The sequence below is a fragment of the Bufo gargarizans genome, chromosome 2, assembly GCF_014858855.1.
Source record: "Bufo gargarizans isolate SCDJY-AF-19 chromosome 2, ASM1485885v1, whole genome shotgun sequence".
In the NCBI taxonomy this organism is placed as follows: Eukaryota; Metazoa; Chordata; class Amphibia; order Anura; family Bufonidae; genus Bufo; species Bufo gargarizans.
The window spans coordinates 142,232,797-142,254,661 of NC_058081.1; the positions used below are offsets into that span (position 1 = coordinate 142,232,797).

General features: G+C 42.8%; 1 protein-coding gene across 2 annotated transcripts in view; it reads right to left on the minus strand.

Annotated features, from left to right (window-relative positions):
• LOC122929605 (girdin-like) overlaps positions 1–21,865 on the minus strand; it is a 91,747-nt gene that overhangs the window by 58,092 nt on the left and 11,790 nt on the right. For both annotated transcript variants that reach the window (XM_044283237.1, XM_044283236.1), the window contains exons 3-10: positions 21,562–21,698; positions 20,244–20,562; positions 18,334–18,431; positions 17,755–17,848; positions 16,767–16,892; positions 1,240–1,365; positions 1,048–1,152; positions 768–956 (exon numbers count right to left, since the gene is read on the minus strand). In XM_044283237.1, coding sequence (XP_044139172.1) covers positions 768–956; positions 1,048–1,152; positions 1,240–1,365; positions 16,767–16,892; positions 17,755–17,848; positions 18,334–18,431; positions 20,244–20,562; positions 21,562–21,698 — 1,194 coding nt within the window. The remainder of the gene's footprint in view (positions 1–767; positions 957–1,047; positions 1,153–1,239; positions 1,366–16,766; positions 16,893–17,754; positions 17,849–18,333; positions 18,432–20,243; positions 20,563–21,561; positions 21,699–21,865) is intronic.

Genomic DNA, 21,865 nt, shown 5'->3' on the forward strand with positions numbered 1-21,865 from the left:
TAACCCTCCCTTAAAACATAATAAATACAATTAAAACTGACAATTCTCAGAATTGTTAAATGTTCATTAACTTTTCACACAACTTTGAATACATCAATAGTACAAGCGATCCAAAGAAGCTTTGTAATATGTTTTGTCTACTTCTCATGTTATCAGTTATTTACCCCCACCCCTTTTTAACTGCTTTTCCTATTGAAAAATGCCTTAATCCTGTCCTAGATGGGAGCAGCTCCACAGAAGGATCATATTACATATGTCAATGCAAGTCTATGGAGAGGGAAAGGGGAGGATTGATCAGGACACACACAGACAAGCAGACAGCTGAAGCCATATGAGCTAAAATATAAACTTCCTAAGTGCTAACTATACAGGTCAGTACCTCTATGTAATGCCCTCCATGTTCTTGGGGCTGCTTCTGACTAAGAGAAGGTTAGCAAGCAGATTCTCCTCAACTTTCTGTGTGCAGTGGATTGCAGGTAGTCTCCACTGAACTGAAAACTAGACATTTATTATGTACAGAGAAAAACTGCTAAAATACCAGATACAAGTGTTATAATGGCCATAAATAGTGTTATTCCTCATGTACACACACTGTACTATTGATTAATGCAAATTGTGTTAAAAGGTTAGTGACACTTTAAATGTTGAAGAATAGTGGTAGAAAGATATAGGATTACCACCAAGAGCCCTCAAATGTCTTTTAGAGAATTTGCATATTTGTGGTGATTTTCACACTTTTGTTATCACAAGATTTACTAAATCCTTACTTGCTTCAGCATCACCAATTCTTCTTTCATTTGCACCTTCTCTTGGTCTTGTCGATTTGCTTGTGCTTTGGCCCCAACTAGTTCAATATGGAGGTCACTGACCTGGTCATTAAACCCTTCCCGTCCTTTCTGGGCCCTCTCCAGTTCAAGAGATAGTTCCTGTGTGCGTCGATTCAGCTCAAGCTTTTCCTGGTTGGAGGGAAGAGTTTTATGCCAGCTCATGTCAATAAAAGCGATCTTAAGGTATTTTTTTTTTTGGTCAATCTGCTACCATATGTACCTTCAAAAATCGATCTCTGTCGGTTTGAGAAACTTTCAGTCTTAAAGTAAGATCTAAAACTTTCTCGTCCAGTCGTAAGACTTTGGAGGACAGAAGTTCTTTCTCCTGTTGGAAGCAACACTTTTAAGAAATGATAAATTCTACGATATGGCTCATTTTTGGAATCAACTAATTCTGTTTCTGTGCTCATACCAGATTAATGTTGTTGAAGTTTAGCTGCAGGTTAGCAAGCTCGTCCTGAAGGTTTTGATGAGTTCGGAGTGTATCCGTTGTTCTCTGGTTTGCTTCATTTGTTTGACTAAGAGCCAGCTGACTACCCTGAGAAAGTGAACTGTGATATATTATACTAGTCACAAAGTCAAAGTAATTTATTATACAGTTACAGTATTTTACAATGTTTAATTTTTTTATCCAATGTAGACTTTTAGCTAAGGCATTATCTAAAAAAGGACAAATGCATTTCTGCTGAAAATAACTCTTGTTAAAAACTGAAAATAATGCTTGTTAAAAACTGTTCAAATTCCAATACTGTTGACACCTTTGCCAGTTACCCTAAAATGGTTTTGAAGATGATGAAAGTGAAATCCTCATCAAGATCACATTCACACTTGCAATGGGTTACTGCTCTTTTCAATATGTTTGCAAACAGGGGTGTACAGAAATCTCATAAGGTCCTACCAAAATTTAGTATCGGCCACCCTTCCACACCCAGTTTGCCAGTACATGTGCATCAAAAACTCACAGGAAATACAGAACGCAAAGCTCAGTCCCCCGGATTTCTGATGAATTGTAATAAAAAGAAGCTACCCTTGGCTTCACCTACTTTATCTGACTTCTATGTCAGAAAAAGATGAATAGGTGCTTCAAGAATATGACACTCATTCTGAATGGTATATTTCTTAATGTATTGACAGAAGACAACTGGCAAAAATACATTGATAAATCTCCGCCATATAACTATAAATCACTGCTTCCCAAACCGTTAGGTTATGCAATGGAGGAGGTAGCAGGTGTTTCTAAGATCTGCAGATGATCACATTTTCAAGCACCTAGCTCCCATCTGTGGCAGGTGCAAGGGGTATAAAAAAACTGATTGATAAGTGTGGTAGACTGTTAGCCAGATCATTACGCGAACAGAGAGCTAGGAATTACGTCCCTCGCATTAAACCTCCACAGGGTCACGTCCTGAGTAATCCTAACTCCATAACGGAGGCATTTGCCCACTTTTATCAGAACCTTTACAATCTCCCACAGTCTAACCAAACGAGTTTGTCCCTAGATTTAGCCATGAGTACATACCTGACCAGTTCAGGTCTACCCAAACTACCGAGTGAGGCCCTTGAGGGCCTGAGTAGCCCGATTACCACTGATGAGATAGGAGAGGCTCTAAAGTCCATGCAGTCTAGTAAGTCTCCAGGCCCGGATGGCCTTCCAGCCTCGTATTATAAGAGATATCTCCCCCTTCTCCAAACGCCTCTTACTAACGCCCTGAACAAAGTAAGCTCGGGTAACCCCCTCCCTAGGGATATGTCACATGCTCACATCACAATGATCCATAAGGAAGGTAAGGACCCAACCGTCTGCGCTAGTTATCGCCCCATATCGTTACTTAATGTTGACATTAAGTTATTTGCAAAAGTGTTGGCTACACGTTTGACCCCTTTCCTATCTGATCTTATACATACAGATCAGGTTGGATTTATCCCTTCAAGGGAGGCGAGAGACAATACCACGAAAGTGTTGAACTTGATCCATCATGCCAAGATACAACGCTCCCCCCTATGTCTCCTATCCACTGATGCCGAAAAGGCACTTGACAGGGTGGGATGGCCTTGGTTACTCACAGTACTTAGCCATGTGGGCATCGAGGGTCCCCTGTTATCATGGATCTGATCTCTTTACTCCTCGCCCTCGGCGTCCACAAAGGTTAATGGTGTGCTCTCGCCTCCCTTTGATATCAGGAATGGTACCCGCCAAGGATGCCCCCTATCACCCTTAATTTTCATCCTTACCCTAGAACCTCTTCTGAGGTCAATTAGGATAACCCTGACATCTCAGGTTTGGTAGTGGGGGGTCAGGAATTTAAAATAGCAGCTTATGCAGAAAATTTGATGTTTATGATTACTAAACCTCGGATCACCTTCCCCAACCTAATTGCTGAATTTAAGGAGTTTCACGACTTATCTAACTTGAAAATTAACTTACAAAAATCTGAGGCTCTTAATATATCTATTCCAAACTCCCTTGAGGCGGAACTAGCGGGCTCCTTACCTTTCAGATGGACGACGAGTGCCATTAAATACTTGGGCACGATGATCCCCAAAGATCTAAGGGAAGTGTTATCTAGAAACTACACTCCCCTCTTGAGTCGGATTAGGGTAGACCTCAAGAGGTGGTCCAAAGGCCTATATACTTGGTTTGGCAGGTGTGCTATATTTAAAATGAATGTCCTCCCGCGCCTGCTTTACCTATTCCAAACTCTCCCCATCCACATACCAGCTAGTTTCTTTAATTCTGCTCACCGTGACCTCTTCAAATTTATATGGGCGGGAAGACAATCAAGAGTCTCTAGATCCTTGCTGCATGTCCCGAGGAATAGGGGAGGTCTAGGGATACCTGACTTAAGGAAATATCATGCTGCCTCCATGTTTCAGCGGGTGGTTGACTGGTGCCGACACGTTCCATTTAAACAATGGATTTCTATTGAACAACTCTCTTCCCGAACCCCGTTGGCTCTACTGCCATGGATTGATAGGAAGACTCCATCTACAATCTCCTCCCACCCTATCATAGGCCCTACTCTACTTCAATTCTGCAAGTACCAACATATTCCCACAATCTCCCCTACACCATCCCCGATGTTCCCAATCCTGGGACACCCGGACTTCCCAGCGAGTAGTTCGGGAGGCCCGTTTGTGCAGTGGAGATGGAGTGGGAGGTGTCGTGCGCCTTTCTTTAGGACCTCGGGATGCTGGTTCACTCACGCTGAACTCTTAGGGCAATCTGAGCCCTGTACGTTTGGTCCATGGAGAACTAGGCAGTTACACCACTTCCTTTCCTCTATTCCCTCTTCCCCGGGCTTTGATAGAGCTCTTACTTCCTTTGAAAAAACTTGCATAGGCTCAGGAGTTTACCGCCACTCTCTCTCGGAACTGTATAAAACTTCTCTTCTATTTTCTCTTCCCTCATACCAAACACGCCTGGATTTTTCTTATTGTTTCACTCGGAATTACTGTTGAGTTTATTCCGTCGCTCCTGTTTGCGCCACCTGGTCGTTGCAACTAGGTCTTGCATCCCTGTGAAATGAAAATCCCCTACTCCACTATCCACTGAGTTGTGGATTCAGAAAGTGGAAGAGATCCGGAGAATGGAGGAACTAACAGCGTCCTTGAAGGGTAATCACAAAGCCTTTGTTTCTACTTGAACCCCCTGGTTTATCTTTCAGGATTCAACAGAGTACCAATCCTTGCTTGTCTGATGATGGTATCTGTCATTTTAGTCCTTAGTCCGCCTAACCTTCCTCTTTTGTTTTATTAGATATCCTTCCCTTCCTTTTGTGGGTTTGTCCTGTCTTTTCTTCTGCTATATTTGGTCTTGTTAGTATTATGCTGAGACTACAATGTGATATGCCACTTTCAGAGAGTGGTTTGTTTTGTTTTTCTCTTATTTTTTTTTGTTACTCATTCATTATCATGGATATCATATGCTACACATATTCAAATTTCATTGTCCGAATATCAATATGTTACTCATGACTGTGTGTCGGACTGGTTTCGACTTTACCATTTTGTTATATGTGATTTAACATATTTCATGTTTCATCGTATTCTTGAAACTCATAAATAAAGAATAAAAAATAAATAAAAAAACTGATTGAAAGCAAACTTTTTTGGCCACATGAAACCTGAAAAATGAGATCAAGTTGTGTGGGATGATTGTGTGATGACTTCAGTTCAACGACGTGCCGGTTATCACCACTTGTTGTATAATGAGATGGACAGAATCATTGAACTGAGAAACCTGGTTTCACCACATGCCTAAGCCAAGATGCCAGCACTGTTCAATGTTGTGTGTCCTGGTGATTGGGAGAACAACGATGAACTGGAATGACAGCAAGATCTGCCCAGAGGAGAACCTCTGCATGGACAGATTGTCTAATTAGAAGAATGGCGCAGGAGCCGTTTTTCAACAGGACAACGCCAGGCCGCATGTTGCTCATGCTAGTGTGAGCAGCCTTTATGGCCTAAACACGCTACCATGGCCAGAAGTATCTTCAAACTTGTCTCCCATGAGCACATTTGGGATGTCATTGTTGGCAATTGCAAAGGGAGATGCCAGCAGCAGTTCTTGATGATTTGCATGCCCAGCAGTTCTTGATGATTCATTCAGCCTGGCAGAACATTTCTCAGACAACCAGTAATAATCTCACTGACAGCATCCTAAGGGGTGTAAGTGCATGTATTTGTGCGTTTGGCGCTCATAATCAATATTGAATAAATCAATGTGTTTTGAATATTTTGTTTCCTTTTTTAATCGTTTACATATCATTAACATGTCTATTGACCCAGTGATCTTAAGGATTTCAAGAGTTTAAATTACAATGTTGAGGTGTGCATTACAAAATTGTCTGCCTGCAACCACCAGTAGGGGAAGCTCAGTGCATAGGAACTTACGCAGTTACTGTAATAATCTCTTTGCACTGAGTTCCCCCTAGTGGCAGCTATGCAAAAATGCAATACTTTTTACGTTGTGAAGACAGGAAGTTCAGCGCCAGTCCCCAATGTTCCAGTGGGCCCCGTAGCAGTCTCATTAAAGGGAACCTGTCATCAACTTTATGCTGCCTTCACTCAGAGCAGCATAAAGTAGTGACAGAAATGCTGATTTCAGCAGTAAGTTAGTGGTTGCTGAGAACCAGCATCATAATCATTGCAGCCCAGGTCTTGAAAAGAGTCAAATCTACCTGAGAAGAGTCATAGTTATTCATAACCTCCTGCTCTCCCTGCCCATTTGCTGATGATTGAGTCTTCTCCTTACTTTTCTCTCTAGAAGAGAACTGTCAATCATCAGCAGATGGGTGAGAGAGCAGGAGGTTATGAATAATTATGACTCTTCTCAGGTAGATTTGACTCTTCTCAAGGCCTGTTCTGCAATGATTATGATGCTGGTTCTTAGCAACTACTTACTTTTAGCTCATGAGTGACACACCGCTGAAATCCGCTCATCTGTCACTACTTTATGCTGTCCTCGGTGAGTTCAGCATAAAATTGATGACAGGTTCCCTTTAACCTCCTCACGACCGCCGTACGCAGGATTGCGTCTTCGCGGCGGTCGTGCTGCTCTGGGTGGACGCGCCGGTGCGTCCTCTCGCGAGACGCGAGATTTCCGGGTATGCCGGCCCGCGCATGTGCATCGCGGGCCGGCAAAATTCAAAGAAGAAGTTCGTCATCAACCTGCCGGCCACGATCATTGGCTGGCAGGTTGATGATTTTCAAAAAATCCAATCAGCAGCCATTTAACCCCACATATTAGTAAATATGATGGGGTTATATGGCTGCTGTGCTCCTCTGCTCCTTCTTTTGGTCGGTTGGTTCCAGGAGAGGAGCAGAGGAGTACATCATCACTGTGAGTACCCACTACAGTACACTTAGCCCCCAGATCACCTCCCAGCACCCAATTAACCCTTTGATCACCCCTTCTTGCCCCTGTCAATCACTAGTGAAAAGGAAAAAAGTGATCAGTGCAAACTGTCACTTTTTTTTTTTCACTGGTATTGACCGTTAGGTTTTAGGTATAGTTTAGGTCCCTTGGTTAGGTAGTTAGCGATCAGTTAGCGCCCCGCCCACCGCACCGCAGTCCGTTATTCGCTGATTAGCGTATCGCTAATCAGCATTTGTACTTTTATAGTATCTGAAAGTGATCAAAACTGATCACGGTCAGATCTATAATAGTACTAGTGTCACTTTAGTTCGCCCTCCACCCAAAACGCAGTGTTTGCCCGATCAGGCCTGATCGGTCGCCCACACGTGCGTTCGCCCACGCCCGCCCCACCGCAGTGACAAAAAAAATTTTTTTTTTTGATCACTGCACATTCACTTTACACGCACTGCGGCGATAAAAAAATCAGTTTTGATCATCAGTATTTTTTATCAACCGCAGCGGCCTCCGGTACTTCGCTAGCCTCCCCTTTGTAAGACAGGCTTGCTTTTTTTTTCTTGGGTAGTCTCAGGGAATACCCCTAAATTTAGTTGCCCACATGTCTAACAGGGGGTATTCTTCTGAAGAGGCCTACAGGCTTCTGACCCAGTCGGATGAGGAGTGGGAACCCTCATCTGATGAATCCAGCGGGTCAGAATACGAACCTGTAGAAAGCAGTGGCTCTCTGACCCAAAGTTCGGACGAGGAGGTTGAGGTCCCTGATAGCAGCAGGCGTACCCGGCCCCGTGTCGCTAGACCGCAGGTTGCGCAGGATCCGCTTCAAGAGCAGCAGAGTGGGGCTGGTGCTGTCGGATTACGTGGTGAGGCATACACCAGCAGCCCAGCCCTTCCTGGACCTAGTACCAGCACTGCCGTACAACCTGGTGAAGTAGCGAGCACCAGAAGGGCAGTTGAAGCTGGTACGGTGGCACGTGCAGTAGTGACCCCGTCGCAGCCACCGCAAAGACGTGCCCGTAGAGCCCCTAGAATCCCAGAGGTGCTGGCAAACCCTGATTGTCAGTCCCCAACTTCAGCCGCACCCGTAGTTTTCCCTTTCACTGCCCAGTCTGGAGTTCGGGTTGAGACAGCTCAGATCGGTTCGGCCCTGGGATTTTTTGAGCTGTTCTTGACTGCGGAGCTTTTAGACTTAGTTGTGGCCGAAACAAACAGATATGCCACACAATTTATAACCGCTAACCCGGGAAGCTCTTATGCCCAGTCTTTCCGGTGGAAACCAGTCCAAGTTTCCGAAATTAAAACTTTTCTGGGCCTCCTCCTCAACATGGGCCTGACAAAAAGCATGAATTGCGGTCATATTGGTCCACGAACCCAATTCATCACATGCCCATGTTCTCTGCTGCTATGTCCAGGACACGATTTGAGACCATCCTGCGTTTCCTGCACTTTAGTGATAACAGCACCTCCCGTCCCAGAGGCCACCCTGCTTTTGACCGGCTCCACAAAATTCGGCCCCTCATAGACCATTTCAACCTGAAATTTGCAGATATTTATACCCCAGAGCAAAACATCTGCATAGACGAGTCCCTAATACATTTTACCGGGCGCCTTGGCTTCAAACAATACATCCCAAGCAAGCGCGCCCGGTATGGGGTCAAATTGTATAAGCTCTGTGAAAGGGCCACAGGCTATACCCACAAATTTCGGATCTATGAGGGAAAAGATCAGACCCTGGAGCCGGTCGGTTGCCCTGACTACCTGGGGAGCAGTGGGAAGACAGTTTGGGACTTGGTGTCACCCTTATTCGGCAAGGGGTACCATCTTTATGTGGACAATTTTTACACAAGTGTGGCCCTCTTTAGGCATTTGTTTCTAGAACGGATTGGCGCCTGTGGTACCGCGCGAACTAGTCGCGCGGGCTTCCCCCAACGGCTCGTTACCACCCGTCTTGCAAGGGGGCAAATGGCCGCACTGTGTAACGAAGAACTGCTCGCGGTGAAATGGAGAGACAAGCGTGACGTTTACATGCTCTCCTCCATTCACGCAGACACGACAATCCAAATTGAGCGAGCAACCCGTGTCATTGAAAAGCCCCTCTCAGTCCACGACTATAACCTCCACATGGGAGGGGTGGACTTCAATGACCAGATGTTGGCTCCGTATTTAGTTTCCCGATGCACCAGACGCTGGTATAAGAAGGTGTCTGTATATTTAATTCAATTGGCTCTGTACAATAGTTTTGTTCTCTACAGTAAGGCTGGGAGAACTGGATCCTTCCTCAAATTTCAGGAAGAGATCATCGCGAACCTCCTGTACCCAGGAGGTTCCGTGGCCCCATCCACCAGTGTAGTTAGCCGTCTACACGAGCGACATTTCCCCAGTGTCGTTCCTGGTACCTCAAACCGACCGCCACTACGAAAAAAATGTCGTGTCTGTAGCAGGAGTGGAATAAGGCGTGACACCCGCTATTTCTGTCCTCACTGTCCTGACCACCCTGCCCTATGCTTTGGAGAGTGTTTCCGGAAGTACCACTCACAGGTACACTATTAGCATAGGGATCATCTCACCAGGATAGGCACACAGGGCTATTAGGGCCCATTCACTCACAGCTGCTGCAAACGTCTCCTTTCACATGGGACAAAGTGCATAACGCACTTCGCCACATCTTTGGGCGATTTGCGCTTTGCACATTGACCCATGGGGAAGGAGAGGTTTGTTCTATAAAGGTAAAAAAACAAAAAACAAAAAAAAAAAAAACACCAGTAAGCAAACACGTTAATGTTTAGTTCAAAAAGTTAAAGTTACATGTTCTGTTCCAAAGTTAATAAAATTATTGCGTTGTGGCCTGGTTTTTTCTTTTTTTTTTTTTTTTTTTTTTTTTTTTTTTGTCTTTTTACCTTCAAGGTGGACCAACCGATCTACTAGCTGCAGCACCGATGTGCATTCTGACAGAAGCATTGCGCTGCTGTCAGATTACACGCAAGTCGGTGTATGCGGCGCTGCAAGACGGGATTTTCTCCTCTGCAGTGACAGATACGTTTGCCGAGGCATACGAGCTGAGGAGGAGGCGGCATTCCTATGCTTTGGCAAACACTTTGTATATATATAAAAAAATATAAAAAATCCCGGCAATGATTTAATCATCCACATCGATTGATGCGAATGGAGAAATCTGGTTTGCCAGGGCATACGAGCTAAGTGGGTATGGATGTAGGGCGGAGCTCCTATGTCCTGGCAGACGCCTTTCCCCTCCATTTTTTTTTTTTGGGCAGAGATTTTTTCATCCACATTGATCGATGCGAATTAAGAAATCTGTGCCGTTCAGAACGGAAAAAAAAATCTCATTACCTGTATGCTCAATATAAGGAGAATAGCAGAAACTCCTAATGCTGGCCATACATGTAATGATTGCGGAGACCCTCAAATGCCAGGGCAGTACAAACACCCCACAACTGACCCCATTTTGGAAAGAAGACACCCCAAGGTATTTGCTGAGGGGCATATTGAGTCCATGAAAGATTTAAATTTTTGTCCTAAGTTAGCGGAAAGTGAGACTTTGTGAGAAAAAACAAAAAAAAATCAATTTCCGCTAACTTATGCGAAAAAAAAAAAAATTCTATGAACTTGCCAGGCCCCTCATTGGATACCTTGGGGTGTCTTCTTTCCAAAGTGGGGTCACATGTGGGGTATTTATACTGCCCTGGCTTTTTAGGGGCCCTAAACCGTGAGAAGAAGTCTGGGATCCAAATGTCTAAAAATGCCCTCCTAAAAGGAATGTGGGCACCTTTGCGCATCTAGGCTGCAAAAAAGTGTGACACATCTGGTATCGCCGTACTCAGGAGAAGTTGGGGAATGTGTTTTGGGGTGTCATTTTACATATACCCATGCTGGGTGAGATAAATATCTTGGTCAAATGCCAATTTTGTGTAAAAAAATGGGAAAAGTTGTCTTTTGCCAAGATATTTCTCTCACCCAGCATGGGTATATGTAAAATGACACCCCAAAACACATTCCCCAACTTCTCCTGAGTACGGCGATACCAGATGTGTGCCACTTTTTTGATGCCAAGGTGGGCAAAGGGGCACATATTCCAAAGTGCACCTTTCGGATTTCGCAGGCCATTTTTTACACATTTTGATCGCAAAGTACTTCTCACACATATGGGACCCTAAATTGCCAGGGCAGTATAACTACGCCACAAGTGACCCCATTTTGGAAAGAAGACACCCCAAGGTATTCCGTGAGGGGCATGGCGAGTTCCTAGAATTTTTTATTTTGTGTCGCAAGTTAGTGGAATATGAGACTTTGTAAGGAAAAAAGAGAAGAAAAAAAAAATCATCATTTTCCGCTAACTTGTGACAAAAAAATAAAAATTCTAGGAACTCGCCATGCCCCTCACGGAATACCTTGGGGTGTCTTCTTTCCAAAATGGGGTCACTTGTGGCGTAGTTATACTGCCCTGGCAATTTAGAGGCCCAAATGTGTGAGAAGTACCTTGCAATCAAAATGTGTAAAAAATGGCCTGCGAAACCCGAAAGGTGCACTTTGGAATATGTGCCCCTTTGACCACCTTGGCAGCAAAAAAGTGTGACACATCTGGTATCGCCGTACTCAGGAGAAGTTGGGGAATGTGTTTTGGGGTGTCATTTTACATATACCCATGCTGGGTGAGAAAAATATCTTGGTCAAATGCCAACTTTGTATAAAAAAATGGGAAAAGTTGTCTTTTGCCAAGATATTTCTCTCACCCAGCATGGGTATATGTAAAATGACACCCCAAAACACATTCCCCAACTTCTCCTGAGTACGGCGATACCAGATGTGTGCCACTTTTTTGATGCCAAGGTGGGCAAAGGGGCACATATTCCAAAGTGCACCTTTCGGATTTCGCAGGCCATTTTTTACACATTTTGATCGCAAAGTACTTCTCACACATATGGGACCCTAAATTGCCAGGGCAGTATAACTACGCCACAAGTGACCCCATTTTGGAAAGAAGACACCCCAAGGTATTCCGTGAGGGGCATGGCGAGTTCCTAGAATTTTTTATTTTTTGTCGCAAGTTAGTGGAATATGAGACTTTGTAAGGAAAAAAGAGAAGAAAAAAAAAATCATCATTTTCCGCTAACTTGTGACAAAAAAATAAAAATTCTAGGAACTCGCCATGCCCCTCACGGAATACCTTGGGGTGTCTTCTTTCCAAAATGGGGTCACTTGTGGCGTAGTTATACTGCCCTGGCAATTTAGAGGCCCAAATGTGTGAGAAGTACCTTGCAATCAAAATGTGTAAAAAATGGCCTGCGAAACCCGAAAGGTGCACTTTGGAATATGTGCCCCTTTGACCACCTTGGCAGCAAAAAAGTGTGACACATCTGGTATCGCCGTACTCAGGAGAAGTTGGGGAATGTGTTTTGGGGTGTCATTTTACATATACCCATGCTGGGTGAGATAAATATCTTGGTCAAATGCCAACTTTGTATAAAAAAATGGGAAAAGTTGTCTTTTGCCAAGATATTTCTCTCACCCAGCATGGGTATATGTAAAATGACACCCCAAAACACATTCCCCAACTTCTCCTGAGTACGGCGATACCAGATGTGTGAGACTTTTTTGCTGCCAAGGTGGGCAAAGGGGCACATATTCCAAAGTGCACCTTTCGGATTTCACCGGTCATTTTTTACACATTTTGATTGCAAAGTTCTTCTCACACATTAGGGCCCCTAAATTGCCAGGGCAGTATAACTACGCCACAAGTGACCCCATTTTGGAAAGAAGACACCCCAAGGTATTCTGTGAGGGGCATGGTGAGTTCCTAGAATTTTTTATTTTTTGTCGCAAGTTAGTGGAATATGAGACTTTGTAAGAAAAAAATAAAAATAAAAAATCATCATCATTTTCCGCTAACTTGTGACAAAAAATAAAAAGTTCTATGAACTCCCTATGCCCATCAGCGAATACCTTAGGGTGTCTACTTTCCGAAATGGGGTCATTTGTGGGGTTTTTCTACTGTTTGGGCATTGTAGAACCTCAGGAATCATGACAGGTGCTCAGAAAATCAGAGCTGTTTCAAAAAGCGGAAATTCACATTTTTGTACCATAGTTTGTAAACGCTATAACTTTTACCCAAACCATTTTTTTTTTTTGCCCAAACATTTTTTTTTTATCAAAGACATGTAGAACAATAAATTTGGCGAAAAATGTATATATGGATGTCGTTTTTTTTGCAAAATTTTACAGCTGAAAGTGAAAAATGTCATTTTTTTGCAAAAAAATCGTTACATTTTGATTAATAACAAAAAAAGTAAAAATGTCAGCAGCAATAAAATACCACCAAATGAAAGCTCCATTAGTGAGAAGAAAAGGAGGTAAAATTCATTTGGGTGGTAAGTTGCATGACCGAGCGATAAACGGTGAAACGAGTGTAGTGCCGAAGTGTAAAAAGTGCTCTGGTCATGAAGGGGGTTTCACCTAGCGGGGCTGAAGTGGTTAAGGTATGCCACTGTTGCATATAAATGTGCCCTCCAGAAATAAAAAAAAAGCAAATGTAAGATGCAATGAAAGGTGATCATGCTGATAGATGTAATAAGATGGCTTAAAATATCAGAGAAAGCTGTAAATTCATGATGATGCATATTTCAGTAAGACACTAGACACCGTGAAGACTGTGTTTAAGCCTTACGTCAGCGGTATATGTTGGAGAATTTCCTGGTATATACATCCAACTGAAGTCTCCAACATATGCCACTATAGGTATTGGGTGGCTTACGTCGCAGAAAGGATTCCGTTGTAAAATAAATAGCAGTGGTTTTCTGTATATTAAAGTGCTCATACATATGCAAGATCCTTTTGACCTCCTTCGGGTAAATGGAGCCCTATGGATACATTTAAGGCTACTTTCACACTAGCGTTTCTATTTTCCGGTATTGAAATCTGTCATAGGGTCTCAAAACTGGAAAAAAACGCTTCCATTTTGTCCCCATTCATTGTCAATGGGGACTAAACGTAACTGAACAGAATGGAATGCTCCAAAATGCATTCCGTTCCTTTCTCATGCCGGAGACAAAACCACAGCATGCTGCAGTTTGCTTTCCGTCATGGGATGAGGAGCAAGACAGATCCGTCATAACCCACAATGCAAGTCAATCGGGACGGATCATTTTTTTTTTACACAATCTCTAATTACAAGAATAGGTGCACTACTGTGATGGATGCAAACAGTATTATCTGATTAAACCCTCACACTGATGTTAAAAATAAGACTTTAGCCAGTATATCGTTATATTAAGGACATACCTGAGCCCCCGCGCACCACGCCAAGGTTTCTCAAGTGGCACGGGACCTAACGCTAAACCTACCTGTACCGTATGGGTAGTACCAGGAGCCAATGGGCAAATTACAGCAGCGTAAGGTGCGACTCACAGCAAACAGCTCTCAGTTCCCTCCAGTGTGACTAACCACACATACAATGGGAGGAGGCTTAGAGTCCCACACATGGCTGGCTGATATGTTGCAGGCTTTACAGGTGCACCTAAATGCTGCCTATGGATGGTAATCAAGGCACATTTAGATTGGAGTTTATACACCTCCACATATAAATATACCATTTAAATGACAAAAATACGTGGTCTCAAAAGGCAGAAAATGCTCAACCCCAAATGCATACAGTGGAGGATGCCCGCAACAGACCACATCATTCCACATCCACATATTTTGCCATCTGGTGTAGGATGTCTCTGTGGCACTTGTGGTCCGCTGCGGGCATCCTCCACTGTAAGCATTTTTTTGCCTGGGATCGCCCTTAGCAACAGACCACAAGCGCAGTATCTGCTCCCCCGAGTATAAATGCACAACTGTATTTGTATTAGGGGTATTTGCACATATATAAGCAACTGAATCAAATCTGAATCAAATAAAAAGACCGAATAGCATAGACATTTACTTAACATCCGTTATTCGGAGTGTGAACAGAAGCATAATACGTTAAGAGATGGGTGTGGATCTAAGAAAGGAGAGGAGAGAAGAGTGAGGGAAGAGAGGAGGGTGGGATGGGGAGAAAAGAAGAAAAAAAAACACTTTCTGGAGTCTATGCTGTCAATAATGTATATTTCTGTGAGTTTTGGAACGCAATCCAGTGCTGCCACGTTTTGTGAAATTTGGATACTGTACCTCTTAGAGATGTTGTCAGGTCCTCGATTCTCATGACCTCCTGAAGTTTGTGGGAACAGAATTTTGTTTCCACATGCAAAGGGATACATGCTCTTGCGGCGTTCACCATATGTCGTACCACCGACCTCCTGTATGTTGACATGGGGATCTCGCTATGATGGAGTAGGAAGAATGCAGGTGTCTTGGAAAGAGCGTGATTAGTGAATTTAGACGCGATGCGCCTCATGCCAAAAGCTGGCTAGCACGGGACACTCCCAAAAAATATGTAAAATCGATCCTCTCTTTCTCCCACAATGCCAACATAGCAGGGAGACTGTAGGAAAGAGAGACTGTAACTTGGTAGGGACCTGTACCGCCTAGATAGGACCTTAAAACCTGTTTCCTGTATATTGCTGGCTATAGAGGTCTTATGTGTTAATGTGTAAAAGACGTTCTTTCTGTTCAGTTGAATAGGTGAGCCCTAGGTCTCTTTCCCAGTTTAGGATATAGGTAGGAGAGGATTGATTGTTAGGAGAGTTGAGTAGGCCATCCAATCTAGACAGCGCATGTCTGATTACCCCCTTCGCATCGCATATTTGTTGAAAGTCTGTTTTGTTTCATACGTACAGTATGTGGATGCTGGAGGTAACGATGCAAGGAAATGTTGTAGCTGATGTGATTGCCAACTCGATAGATTAACTGGGTCCGAGATGTCATTAAGTGTTTGAGGAGAGAGCCAGGTGTTGGACATGGCAAAGTGATGTGCTCTGAACTTACTGGCCTTCACCCACATTCGGAACGGTCCTAAACTGTATATTTATATGTGGAGGTGTATAAACTCCAATCTAAATGAGCCTTGATTACCATCCATAGGCAGCATTTAGGTGCACCTGTGAGGCCTGCAACATATCAGCCAGCCATGGGTGGGACCCTAAGCCTCCTCCCTCCTCCCATTGTATGTGTGGTTAGTCACACTGGAGGGAACTGGGAGCTGTTTGCTGTGAGTCAAACCTTACACTGCTGTAATTTCCCCACTGGCTCCTCGTACTCCCCATACGCAGGGCCGGTTCTAGGTGAAATGGGGCCCTAGAGCGGAAAACAATAAGGGCCACCCCCACATGGCACACAATAGAATTATATATATATAGTAGTAGTTGTGGCCGGTGCTGGGGGCCCCTAAGGAGTCGGGGGCCCGGGGGCAATTGCCCCCCTTGACTCTATGGTAGCACCGGCCCTGCCCATACGGTACAGGTAGGTTTAGCATTAGGTCCTGTGCCACTTGAGAAACCTTGGCATGGTGCGCAGGCTCAGGTATGTCCTTAATATAACGATATACTGTCTAAAGCCTCATTTTTAACATCAGTGTGAGGGTTTAGTCAGATGTTACTGTTTGCATCCACCACAGTAGTGCACCTATTCTTGTAATTATTTATTCTATATATCATTCCACATCCACACATTTTACCATCTGGTGTAGGATTTATCTGTGGTACTTGTGGTCCGCTGTGTGCTTCCTCCACTGTATGCATTTTTTGCTGGGGATCGCCCTTAGCAACAGACCACAAGCGCAGTATCTGCTCCCCCGAGTATAAATGCACAACTGCATTTGGGGTTGACTTTCAATGGAATTCATGACAGATCCGTCTTGGCAATGTTAAAGATAATACAACTGGATCCGTTCATAAGGGATGCAGATGGTTGTATTATCAGAACGGAAGCGTTTTTGCTGAACCCTGCCGGATCCAGCAAAAACTCTAGTGTGAAAGTAGCCTCACATAAACTCCAGGGTGTTGTAAAGCTAGAACTCTGACACAGTATGCACAGAGCCTTGCTCACTGAGTTTTATATCAGGTCATTGACTGTCTGCCTATTTCCAAGATGTATTCAAGCCACTTAGCCTGACCTTGATCTCCCCTGATTACCTCTCGTAATTTCCTGAGCTCCTCCACAGCTTGGTTCCTTTCTGCCTCAAGAATTTTCACGCGATTTCGAAAATATACAAGATTTTCTCTGGCTGTCTTCAGTTCCCGATTCATTTCATCATTACTCTTTAAAAGATGAGAAAAATCAAGAACTTAACTTTAATATTTATATCAGTATGTCATATAGGAAAACAATTATGGCTGACATGTCAATATAGGCAAGACTGAAGAATGAATAAAGACCCTATGGCGGCAATCAAGTCCCTGTTCTGCGTTATTTCAGCCTGATGCTTTGTATATTTATAAACTTATTTAATTCCTTAGTTTCAGAAATACACTACAAGCACACTTTCTTTTTGTCAGATGTCATTTGAATAAAACTTTAAATGACATAATTACGGTTCTGTGAATCGAAGTATCCGAAGTGGACTTCGATCCAAATTTCAGGAAAAATTAGATTCACTGTGAAGCAGAATTTTCTCGTGCTTCGTTGTAACAAATCAATTTTCTCTGACATGGCAGTGAAAAAAACATATTTACCTCATCCATTTGAGAGCCAAGAAGCCGACGTGGCCATATTGATTGAAGATCCCACGTGAAATCTTGTGCCAGCGTGATAAAGACATCACACACCGCTTGAGATTTTGCATGGTGTCTTCAATCAAGATGGCCACGGTGGCCTCTTCGCACTCAAAGGGATAAGGTGAGTATTATATATAATTTTTTTTTACCAGATTAACCCCTGAAAGCCCTCACTGTTATTCTCAGATGCTGTGATCATTGCTGAACGCAGCATCTGAGGGGTTCAATGGCAGGGGGCCATGCAATCACTATTCCCCGTCATTGTGCCTGCTGCTTACAAAGAAATGCGCTTTGTGACTAATTTATTTGTGAAATTCAGCAAAGCAACCAAATCTAATTTTTCAAAACTTCTCCCAACACTAGACATAATATCAGAAAAACAGACACACTGATTATTGTACTTTACCATAGATATTTTCTGGTTCATGAATTCATTTGTGTAGTTAAAATTCTCCAAACTAGATTTGGCCAACATCACCTCCATCTCCAGATTTATAATCCTGTTAAAAAAAAATAATTCAATTTCACAGTGGCATATATATGGTTAATATTTGTAGTAGTATGTAAAGTAATATTTCAGAATGTTATTTTCGCGTATCGTCCAGTAGATTGGTGATTTTTCTATGCCAAAAACAGGCGTAGGGGGATTGATTAATTCCCTCCTAAAAAGACCATTTACATGGGCCAATTAACAGGAATGAAAATTGTATGGATACTCGCTCCCGATAATTGCCTTGTGTAAAGATGCTGCCAATCACATGACAAACGAGCAAACACTCATTGGTGAAAGCATCATTGATGCAGACAGCTAAACAGGGATCTGCTGCCAGAAACAATTAATCTGTATAGGAACAAGTGATTGCAGTTGCGATCTCTCGTCCCAATACAGTGGAGATGATTGCTGCATGCAAATGTCGATAATTACATGCTCAGTCAGCCTATGTAAAGGGAGTAATACTAGTAACAGGGATTTAAATAGACTCGCCTGTCTTGTAGTTCTCCTCGTTGTTTCTTGTCCTCAAAACGGGACACTTCCAGCCAGCCTTTCTCGTTCTCTAACTGGGATAATGAGGACTCTAATTGCTAAAAGATAAATGAAAATATAAGAGGGTGAGTCAAAAATTATCTGCACTCTCGCTGTAGAATTTATTTTAATAAATTTTCAGAAAAGACAAATAAGTTTCCAACATAATCCTTGATTTACAATACACTTTGTCTATCTGTCAACAAGCTTTTGCATTTCCTCATTAAAAAAATGTTTTAGGCTGAGATGCGAGACACAAATGCACCACTGTCTTCACTGTAGAGCCATGGCTGAATTGCAAATGATTTGCCACATAATCCACTGTCACTCGTCTATTCAACAGAATCAGTTCACGTGCACACTCAATGTTGTCATCGGTCGAAGACCTGAGTCCAGCTCCTTCTTCATGGCTGACACTTATAAGACCTTCCTTGACCTTCTCTATCCATTAATATGCACTTCTTCCCGACAAAACCCTTTCTCCAAACTGTGCACAAAGTCTTCGGTACCAGACACAACCTCAGACCACAAAAAAAAATGAATCACTGAACGCTGCTCTTCTTTCATGCAAAGCATAAGTGGGGTAGCTATTGTTTCTCACACCACAATCACAAATAAAGTGATGTAACAAATTCAAACTGCACTGGTGACTAAGGCTACTTTCACACTGGCGTTTTGGTTTCCGTTTGTGAGATCCATTCAGGGCTCTCACAAGCGGTCTAAAACGGATCAGTTTTGCCCTAATGCATTCTGAATGGATAAGGATCCGCTCAGAATGCATGAGTTTGCCTCGGTTCCACCTCTATACCGCTCTGAAGGCGGACACCAAAACGCTGCTTGCTTGCCTGACGATGCGGAGGCAAACGGATCCGTTTTCACTGAATAATATGGCAGTTCAAGACGGATTAGCTATGTTACAGATAATACAATATGGTGTTCAAGACGGATTGGCTATGTTATAGATAATACAAACGGATCCGTTCTGAACGGATGCATGCGGTTGTATCATCTGAACGGAAGCGTTTGTGCAGATCCATGACAGATCTGCACCAAATGCGAGTGTGAAAGTAGCCTAAGGAGAGTGACTAGGTATATATACTGTATATAGATATGAATACACAGAGTCTGATGAAACATACATGATTCAGAAGACAAGCGGTATGGTAGAGGCCACATGCACCTCTACACATTAGACATAATAGGGCTGTATGCATGAGCCCTTAAAAAAGGTTCCTAACCTGCTTGGAGCCTGTTAATGAAAAAAATTACCTTACCTTTCTGATCCCCCACCACTCCAGGGAACGGGCGCAGACAATTTTTCTAAATCTACGCCAGCAAGGGAGCTGGCATAGATTTAGGCCGGTGGTGGATGCACCCAATTTATGTAGAGGCCGGCGCATCATGTGTCAGTGCAAAGGGTATTTAGACCGGAGTCTAAAACGCCGGTCTAGGTAAATTACCCCAAAAGTATATTTTAAAGTTGCAGAACTTTTAATGTACATTGTGTTTTAAGCTTTTTTTTAACAGTATAAAAAAAAAAAAAACCTTTTTGGAAGTAGATATTGAAGAATATTATTATAGAAAGAATTTCTACATTATTCTTGGCTGTGCATTTTATGATGAAGATGCATTCAATGTATCATTCATACATATTGCTATTGTAAAAGCTTTCACAAGTAAACGCTCCCACTATAGTTTTTACCCACTCTTGGTTAACAAATACTGATGCAAATACTGCAGTGTGACATGGCCTTGATCATCACACCCTACTTAACCTGTACTTCCAGGATTGGATAAGTACAATAAAATATCTAACTTAAAATACTGTATGAAGTTCCAGTGTCCCGCTCGTTTATGTGGAAACATCTTACTTTTTGCTTTACAGCCAGCAGATCGGTTTTGGCTCTGCTCATTTCTAACTCCTTGTCGCGTTTTTTGAGCTCTTCTGATTGCTCCTCCAGTTTTGATTGAGCCTCTCTTAGACGTTGAACAAGATCTGAACGCTTCTGGGCACTTTCGGACAGAGATGCTCTGAGGTCAATTTCTGATCCACTCCAGCCCTTGCGGCTCAATGGTGGCTCCATGCCAACCTCCTCAGGGGACCAGGAGGAGAGACGAGAAAGAGAACTTCTCCTTGACAGTGATGGGCTGGATATATTCCTGGTATACTCTGAACTAACTGGAGGTTTACTAGAATAGCAAATAATAAAGAAATGGAATTTTAGCTGCAGTAAAATTGAAATACTTTGCAGGATAAACCTTTGTAAACCTCCTGACTGTTAGGGATGAGCAAACTTGTGTTTCAAGTTCGGGTACAAGGGTTATCTAAGAAGTTATGGTCCGTGGTGGAGAAATCCATAACGGAATTCGTAGATAAACCCGAACCTTGTATGCTGAACTTGAAACACAAGTTCTCTAAACACTACTGACTGTAAAGCGCTGCGGAATATGTTGGCACTAAATAAATAAAGATTATTATTACACACAATATTATCATTGATAATGGAAGTGGTCCCACAAAGGACAGGAAATAAATGTCATTTGTGGGACATGGGATTTAACATTTAGCATTGCTATCAGTAATAACATTTGATGTTACTTACTAACACAACTCAAGGTGGATCCTATATATTTGAAACTAAAGCTGGGAATACGGTAGATGGCTGCATCATGAATGACTGGTTGAAAAAGGTTGTCATTCTGAATGGCAACACAATACACACAAAAAAAAACTGCCAGAAATGTACTGTGAAGTCACAAAAGTTGATGTACACATAGATTAACATTACTTCATACATTCCTGCTAAATGGTAGTACTAATTCACTCTTGAAGGAGTTTTCCCATAAACAACATGTATCACCTATCAACAGCAGTGGTGTGCATACGTGACCACCACTCCATTCACTATAGGAAAGTCCTGCCCTCTCCAATTTATAAATCTGCCCCTATATATTTGTTCTGGACCTGGACAGGTTGCAGTAATTAGAAATGGACGTTACCATTATCTTCAAACACAGTTTTGGCATGCAAGACTTTTCTAGGCCATCACTCTTCACGTTTTAGAAATAAACTACAGTAAAATGAAGGGATTAACGAAGAGCTTTTGCAATCTGCACAAGTGAAATCTTCCTAGGTATAAACCTTTTCTTTGTATTTACAGGGCATTGAGAGTTCATATCATTCTGTACCTATAGCACTCTAGAGTATGGATCCCTCGGAGAGGACTCACAGATCTCGCTCTGTCTGTTTGCCGTGGACTGGGAGGGCGGCGGGTGTAATCTCTGCTGTGCCCCATCCAGATATCTGATTCTAAGTGTCCAGCAGCCTTTATGAGACAAAATGGAAAATGAACACAATTTAACGAAGGCTATGCACATAACTTCTTTCATGGCAAAAACTACTGTGCTCTTAATGTTAATCATAAATGGACAGATATAACTTGTATTCAATATTTAAAGGGTTATTCCCATCTTACAATATGATGGCATATAC